This window comes from Dasypus novemcinctus, chromosome 6, assembly GCF_030445035.2.
Source record: "Dasypus novemcinctus isolate mDasNov1 chromosome 6, mDasNov1.1.hap2, whole genome shotgun sequence".
Taxonomy (NCBI): domain Eukaryota; kingdom Metazoa; phylum Chordata; class Mammalia; order Cingulata; family Dasypodidae; genus Dasypus; species Dasypus novemcinctus.
The window spans coordinates 38,012,668-38,021,501 of NC_080678.1; the positions used below are offsets into that span (position 1 = coordinate 38,012,668).

The 8,834-nt window shown below is 38.6% G+C and overlaps 1 protein-coding gene across 2 annotated transcripts; it reads left to right on the forward strand.

The window, feature by feature from the left end:
- The first annotated feature begins 2,196 nt into the window (after positions 1-2,196).
- BORCS7 (BLOC-1 related complex subunit 7) lies at positions 2,197-8,122 on the forward strand. 2 transcript variants are annotated; one of them, XM_012519792.4, is made up of 6 exons: positions 2,197-2,574; positions 5,284-5,346; positions 5,437-5,480; positions 6,399-6,419; positions 7,043-7,073; positions 7,188-8,122. In XM_012519792.4, exons 1-6 carry the CDS (start codon positions 2,350-2,352, stop codon positions 7,275-7,277), a joined length of 474 nt encoding a protein of 157 aa, XP_012375246.1. In that variant the 5' UTR covers positions 2,197-2,349; the 3' UTR covers positions 7,278-8,122. The 2 variants fall into 2 exon arrangements, with proteins under 2 accessions (XP_012375246.1, XP_004478895.1); XM_004478838.5 differs by lacking the exon at positions 7,043-7,073.
- The last annotated feature ends 712 nt before the right edge of the window (positions 8,123-8,834 follow it).

Genomic DNA, 8,834 nt, shown 5'->3' on the forward strand with positions numbered 1-8,834 from the left:
TTCATAGCAGCTTTATTCATAATAGCACAAAAGTGGAAACAGTCACATATCATCATCAGGTGAGTGGATAAAAATAAGATATATTCATACAATGGAATATTTTTCAGCCATATAGAGAAACAGATTAGTGATACCTACAATATTTTAATTCCCTAGATGCTAAAAAAAATACCATATAATGGATTGACTTTAACAACGGGAATTTTACTGGCTCATAGTTTTGAGGCTAGGAGAAGTCCAAAATCAAAGTGCCAGGAGGTGGAAACGGACTTTGGCCCAGTGGTTAGGGCGTCCGTCTACCATATGGGAGGTCCGCGGTTCAAATCCCGGGCCTCCTTGACCCGTGTGGAGCTGGCCATGCGCAGTGCTGATGCGTGCAAGGAGTGCCGTGCCACGCAAGGGTGTCCCCCGCGTGGGGGAGCCCCCACGCGCAAGGAGTGCGCCCGTGAGGAAAGCCGCCCAGCGTGAAAAGAAAGAGCAGCCTGCCCAGGAATGGCGCCGCCCACACTTCCCGTGCCGCTGAGGGCGAGTTTTTCAGAAGACTGTGGCATTTTGAGGCTGGCTGTTGGTGACCCTTGGTCTTTGGCTTTCCTCTTACATGTCAGTGCACATGGCAGGGTCTTCTCCTTTCACTTCTTGGTTCAGTTGACTTCAGCTTCTGGCTGCTCTCCATTGCTTTTCCCATGGCTTCCTTCTGACTTTCAATAGTAATCCAGATTAAAGCCCAACCTGATTCACTTTAACATCTTGAAGAGATTTTATTTACATTGGGCCCACACCCCCCAGAATGCAGACTAAAATCAAGAACATGTTCAATCTGGGGTACGCAATTCAATCTCACAACAACATATAGATGACTCTCAAAATCATTATGCTGAAAGAAGTCAGACAAAAAAAAGATTACTTCCTGGAAGATTTCATTTATGTATCATTCTAGAAATGCAAATTAATCCATTGTGCCAGAATGCAGAGGGTAAAGGGAGCTGTGGACTGCAAACGGACACTTGGAAACCTCTGGAGGTGATGAAAATGTTTTGTATCTTGAAAGTGGTGGTGGTTCATATATCTGTGGATGGTTAATTTTGTGCACCAATTTGACTAGGCTACAGTGTCCAGTTGTTTGTTCACACTAGCCTGGATATTGTTCTGAAGGTATTTTGTAGATGTGATTAGCATTTACAGTCAGTTGAATTTATGAAAAAGACCTTATCCTCAATAATGTGGATGGGCTCATTCAATCAGTTGAAGACCTTAAAAGCAAAAATCTCAGGTTTCTCAAAGGAGAAATTTTACCTCAAGACTACTACGTCAGTTATTGTATAAGTTTCCAGCCTGCAGGCCTATCCTATGAATTCCAGACTTGCTATCCCTCCCAGCCTCTGAGCCAATCCTTAAAATAAATATCTTATTTAAGATATATTTTTGGCTTGTTCTGTTTCTCTGGAGAAACATGACTGACAATATCTGTCACACTTATCAAATTCTACACTTTAAAATAATGCACTTTATTGTACATAAATTATATTTCAATAAAGTTATTTAAAAACAAGAATTAAGTAAAATAGTAAATAGAAACATAAGAGTCTAGAGGCTTGGAAGAGAAATTAATGTTGATATTGAGTACAGGTAATTTTGAACAAAATTTGCAATATAATACAATTCTCATCTTTCTTGTGCATTAGACAAAAAAGAAACGGAGTTACAGGAAATATTTTACATATTCATTTCCAAGGTGATAATCAGTTTGCTTTTAACAGAATAAAGAGATTATCATTAAAAAAATTCGAGCGATGCTGAGCATTTCCCACATTTATTAGCCATTTGAATTTCTTTTACTTTGAATTGCCTTTTTTGTGTCCTTTGCCCATTTTTTTTATTGGGTTGTTTTTCCTAGGTCTTTTCTTTACATGCCTACCTGCCTTATTGGCCTGGGATCTCATTAGAGACAATGTCCGTGTCTCATTCCTTTCCTAACTCCCATTCTACCATTTAGTGTTTGGTATTTTGTCGATGACATATTTGTTAAAATTGAAGTGAATGATCTTAACTCAACCTCATAACTCTTTGAGACGTTAGCCTTATTACTTCTATTTTACAGATGAGCCTGAGACTCAGAATTGCGTAATTTGCAGTCACGTAACTGCTAAGTGGCAGAATTGGGATTGCAATCCAGTCCCTCCGACTCTAAACCATAGAGTTACTGAAATTTTGCCCCATTCCCTCCAGAGATGTTTGCCTGGGGCCTGTCTTCTTCGGGATTGCAATTAAATATTTTATGTAAACAAAGCTAGCAAAAGTCGCCCTTCGCTAAGCGCATGCGTCCTTCCTTTTTCCCATAGCAAGAAAACAATGCCGTTTCCGCTCCTTCCGCTTTGCCGTTCTTTTGGCCCCAGCGACTCGCCATCACCCGAGTGGAGACATTCAGTAACTGAAGTGATGGCGACTGGGCCGCCGGATTCGCAAGCGCGATTCGGTCAGTCGGTGAAAGGGCTTCTCACCGAGAAGGTGAACACTTGTGGTACTGACGTAATCGCGCTCACCAAGCAGGTGTTGAAGGGCTCCCGGAGCTCCGAGGTGAGCTGAGGTTGGGCTCTCCAGGTCTAACACCCGGGAATTCCCTGTTTTTCTTAGCTGTGGGGACGGGGTCGCGTTGCATCCTGGGACTTGTAGGCCGTGTTGTCCTTATCGCAGAGAGAGGGCCGGTTCCCTGAGGGCGCGTGTTGCTTTCTTGTGCGTGCGGTCTCTTTGAGGAGGATTAGAGGGATAGGCCGGAAGGAAACGAGATGCCGACCCTCTGTGTCTTAAAGCCGAGAGAGCGCAGGACCGTGGATGAGACAGTGGTGCTAACCAATTCCACTTGTTTCCCAGGGTTGTCTGTGTTGAAGAGCGGGCCCTCAGAGTCTCCAAATCTTCAGCGTCTCAGATTCTTTCCACATCTTCGTTTATTATCTGCCTGTGAATTTATTCTTTACTGATTGGTCTTTTTTGGTCACTTTCTTGGTTTTCTGTTTCTTAGATTAGTGGTCTTCTTTCCTCTTTTCCCCCACTCTCCATCCCCTCGTTTTTTGTCTCATATGTGGACTTATTTGATGACTTTTCTCACAGAGAGCTTTACATTAGTACACCCTGATTTCTAAAAAAAAAAAAAAAAAAAAGACCCAGCCACTGCATGCTTAAGTATTTGCTCAAGAAAAATAAATACTAACATTCTCATAGCACCTTTACTCATGATAGAAACTGGAAACAACCTAAGTTTCCATTAACAGGTGAATGGACAATAAAAATGTGGTATATCCAGTGACCCAGCCATTCTACTCCTAGGTATTTCCCCAAGAGAAATGAAAACATGTTCCTTCAAAGTTTTGCTTATGAATTTTCATAGCAGTTTTACTCATTTATTATGCCCTTAGCTTTTATTGATAGTGATTACAAGAAACAATATAAGAAGAAAGTGCTTGTATTTACTATAACACTATTGTTGAAGTCACTGACCTGGTAATTCCAAATATGATTTGTTTGAGGTCCACATGATACACACTTTTTAGGATTCAGTATCAGAGGAAATTTCTCTTTGAGAATTACTGTGTTGCCTTTTATCAAATAATAGGAATTAGGCAACTCATCATATTTTACTTTTTGCCTTGATTACAGATGTTCCTTTGTCAGTTTTAGTAATAGATTATTTCCTTTTCCTTTTCGTGACTTAAATTCTTTTTTTTAAAGAAAAAATTGTGTATGTGCTTGTATACACACACATAAATGCATATAGTTTGCTATAAGTTGCCTAGAACATTTTTTTGGAGAGAAAAAAGATATAAATATATAAATGAAAAAGTAATGGCCATTGTTAAATACTAGTATTTATCATAATATACTTGGGTTGGACACTGCTATAAAGTGCTTAATTTTGTTTAAATCGTTAAATCTTTACAGTCACTAATAGAAGAAGTACTTTTCTTACATAGAGGATAAAGAGAGCAGTTTAACTTGTTCAAGGTCCTACACTAGCTGGGATTCAGACTAGTTCTAGGCCTATATTCTTGGACACTATCTCTTATGTGGTACTAGCTGGCTTAAGTAAGCCCCAAGGTTGCCACTGTCTGCCCTACTGTGACTTGCTTCTTCCCATTCTTTCTTCTTTTATATGTTTTTCACATGGGGTTCTTCTTTGGCAGAATTAGACTGGGTGCTCAATAAATGGTATGGACTGAGTTAAGCTGAAATTTTTCCAGCTTTCTGGGACAGGGTTGACGCATCATCTCTCAATCCTCTGAACTCTGTCATTTTACTGGATTACTTATTGACCCTTATCATATACCATATTGCCTTTTTCTATAGTTATATTTTTGCTCCTTTACTAAATAATGAGGTTATCAGAGGGTCTAACTGCTTTTTTTTTTAAAGATTTATTTATTTGTTTATCCCCCCCCCAGTTGTCTGCTCTGCGTCCATTCGCTGTGTGCTCTTCGGTGTCTGCTCCCATTCTTGTCAGCGGCCCAGGAATCTCTATCTCTTTTAGTTGAGTCATCTTGCTGCATCAGCTCTCCGTGTATGTGGTGCCACTCCTGGGCAGGCTGCACTCTTTCTCGCGCTGAGTGGCTCTCCTTATGGGGTACACTCCTTGCGCTTGGGGCTCCTCTACACGGGGGACACCCCTGCGTGTCACGGCACTCCCTGCGCGCATCAGCACTGCGCATGGGCCAGCTCCACAAGGGTCAAGGAAGTCCTGGGTTTGAACCGCGGACCTCCCATGTGGTAGGCAGATGCTTTATCAGCTCTATCCTTGCGTCCCTCTAATTGCTCTTTGATCTTTCTTAACCCCTAGAGCATTGCTTTTTTCCCCCAGAGCATTCTCCACATAACTGTTCTGTTGTATTAATTGACAATTTCCATGTGTAAAACACTTACTTGACAGCGTTTCTAAAGAGCTACATTCCTCCTGTTCTTTTTATCCCTACTCTAAGTCCTGCTCCCTCCTCTCAAAACACTCCAAATCTCTCTCACTGGATTTGTGGAGCTAAAAGTTTTTTGTAGACATCTTATCTCAGCACTTGATTAATAAGCTTTGTAAAAAGCACTTGATTTCTTGGGTGATAGCCTTTAGATCAGATGTCAAGCCCATACTAGTAATGCCATAGTGCCAATGAAATGGATTTTCAACATGCACAAATGGAAAATTATCCTCCATTACATTTGTACCGTGTATGGTTGTAACAGCTGCAGAGGGAAGATAACAGGAAGTTTGGACATTTTGATTGTTACCCTTTTATTTTTGTCTTCCAGCTGCTAGGTCAGGCAGCTCGAAACATGGTACTACAGGAAGATGCCATCTTGCACTCAGAAGATGTAAGGAACACTTTCTTTTATGATATGGGTACTATATACATAATTTGGCTACAGGGAAGTGAAATGTTCTAATTCTCTGTTTTTGCGCAGAGTTTAAGGAAAATGGCAATAATAACAACACATCTTCAATACCAGTGAGTATGTGCTCTCCAGTGACAATTTGCTGTAAAATCATTATCCTCATCCCGCTTCTCATTGCCTTTGTGCTTTAGCAGTTTCCTGTGGAGACAGAAGTGGTGTGAGATTAAAGGTGGGGTAGGTCAGGATGCGTTTTCTTCGTGGAAAAAAATGCCTGAAACTGCAGAAGAAATTGAGAAGGGGGTGAGAGTGGGAACAGGGACCACCTTTGTCAACTTTCCTGAATTAGTTTGAGGGCTCTCCCTCTAAGGAGCCCTCAGCCCCTCTTGAAGGTACTACACCACAATGATGCTAATAGTGCTGGGCACCTCATTGGCAATAAGTATCAGGTCCCTCCTAGGCCGTCCATTCACTAGTAAATCAAGTGTCATCTGTAACATTTGTCTTACATCTCACATGTAATATAGCCTTAGCTACATATACATATCTAGCAGATTTTGAAATATAGAGACCCCTTCTTATAATTTCTTTTATAATTATTTAATTTGCTTATTTTGTTATATATTTTATATAGTTGAAATTAAATTTATGTACCTATTAGAAGTATAGAGTTGGGAATGTAACTCTTGATATTGAAATAGTGAATGTTTGTCAAGGTCATTCTTTGGGAGTATTACATCCTAGGTTTGTGACCCTTTGACTCACATACCCAGACTGAATTTGAATCATGCATGTAGTTTATAGGACATCTCTCCCTCCAGGTAGAGTATTATTACATCTTTAGGTTTAGAATCCATCTTTTTAGCATTAAAATAGGAATCCATGTTCAGTCGTACAATCTTAGGTTTGGATGGACAGTACTTAGAATGTAATGTAGGAGGAAATTTGCTCTGCCTAAATATATCTGGCTATAAATAACTTCTAGTTCACTGCATTTGCTTATGTTTATTTTCTTCTTTCCTTTTCTGATTTAGACAAGAAGCTATTCAGAAGAAGTAAGTAACCCCAAAAGTAGGGGAGTAGTGAATTATACTGCTGTGCCCAGGATCAATGTGAAACTCTGTTTGATATATGCTCTTCCCCCCAGAGATGGTTTCATCTCTCTGCTTATTGTGTCTGCTTGTCTTCTTTTAGTAGGCACTAGAACTGAACCTAGGACCTCCTGTGTGGGAGGCAGGTGCTCAATTGCTTGAACCACAATGAGCTCCCTGCTCGTTGTGCCTGCTTGTTCACGTTCATCAGCTTGTCTTCTTTAGGAGGCACTGGGAACCAAACCCAGGACCTCTCATGTGGGAGCCGGGTGCCTGGCTGCTTGAGCCACACCCGCTCCTGGTATATGCCTTTAAGTTGATATATAGCACAGTTGGGATTTGAAGAGTACGGTATATTTTTTCAAAGGCATGCAGTAACTCAGTTCACTGCCAGTAAAGGCTTTCTAAAAGTTCAGGAAGTAGAGGCCGACCAAAAGGAAGAGAGAATGCTAATTACACTAGTAGCATTCATTAAGTAGAATAAATGTTTTAGTCATTAAACAGCCTTGGTTTTCTTAAGTGGATTAAGTTTGTCCCTTGCAATGTTGTTTACACTACTCATTTGCTTTGCAAACCTTTCTTCATAGTTTAAATACTTCGGGGGCCCAAGTGTACAATGTAAGTTTTAACTTGGCTTCAAAGTTTTTATGCATTAAAGTACAAATAGTATGTACAAAAAGATGTCTTCATTGCTCATCCCGGATAAACCCTTTTCTCTCTTCTGATTTCTAGTGTTGGGCAGTCATCAGATCTACAGGACCAGTTGAATCACCTGTTGAAATAGAACAGCATTTGAAAGTACAAAAGCATTTCTTTGCCTGATGCTGAGGAGGAATATTTTTCCACAATCATTATGATGTGGGTTGATTTTCCACTTTCTTCTCCAAAAGTTAAGTTGGAAAAGATTTGTGATGATGTACTGTTTATCCTGAACAGAAGCTTGATGGCTGAATTTTAGAAGCACTTCTTGAATCAGACCAACCTATGTTCTTAGTGAATTTTTAAGTTGCTTTGTTTAGTTTGATATAAAAACAAAATTAAAAGACACCATAGTTTTTCCCATAGAACTTTCTTTTAATATGTCAAAAGCTTTATTTTCTAAATGTGATTCTTAAGCAAACACTGAGTAATGTTTTTAATTCAGAAATAGAACTTCTAATGCAATTACATAAGAATTATTAAAATTCCTTTCAAAGACTATTTTATTTTATTCATGCATTCAGGAAGTATTTTAATTTCATAGTCAGAGAATGGTGCTGGTAATACTTGTTTTCCTTTTTTTTCCCTCTAATAACTCAGAGGAGATACTCATTTTATTTGTTGCCACAAATTCCTAGATGAGAAGCAAATGGTCTCATATCTGGCCAGCTGCAACTTTCTGCCTTGACCTACATTCCTAAAGTTTTTTGTTGTTATGACTCTTGATTATGTAACCTTGGGTTCATTTTATAATTTCGTTAATCAACAGCAAATTCATTTGTGTGACGTTATTATCAAATGTGAAGGCAACTGAATTACTGTGAGTGTGGCATAGGGTTGTGCTGTGATGACCTTATGTTTGTAGACATTTACCTATGTTCATTAGATTCATCTTGTTAAATGACATTACCATCAGTCATGCCTGGATATCTTTACTTTGCTTGAAAGTAAACTGGAACTCAATCTTGTTCTCGTTCAGTTCTTAATTTACTAAGTGATTGGTAGAAAACAGACAAAAGAAAGTAGTGTTTTCACTGAAAGAGAAAAATAAATAAAAGTTCAATTCATATTGTGTATCATCAAGTCATCTACGCAACTGAGATTACATTTAGGAGAACAGGTGTAGCTCAGTGGATGAACACCTGCTTTGTGTGTACAAGGTCCTGAGTTTAATCCCTGGTGCTGAAAAAGAAAGGATTGCATGTGTGCCTCATTATACATATACACATTAACTTAAACAAAACAAAACCAACAAAGTATGAAGGATCTGAAAAGGCGTTTATTCATTTATTTATGCATTCCACAAACATTTAATACGATTACTAAATGTTAATGGGCTCAATTTATCTTTAAAAAGAAGGGTCACCAATTTAGGAGAAAAAACAAAATCCAGCAATCCATGTGTACAAATAACAAAGAAATAACAAAAATGGAATAAAAATTAAAATGCAGATCAGTTTTCTTCATGCTGGAATAAATATTAAATAAGTTTTCTCCATGTTGGAATAAATATTAAATAATTTTTAATATTTAAAATATTAAATAGTTTAATATTAAATATTAAATAAGCAGTGATGGTTTACTTTTCTCTGATAAAGTTCACAATAAAAATTTAATGGTAAATAAAGATAAAAATTACATGAAATAATTCAAACCTAGTTGTACTTAATTTACTCATTT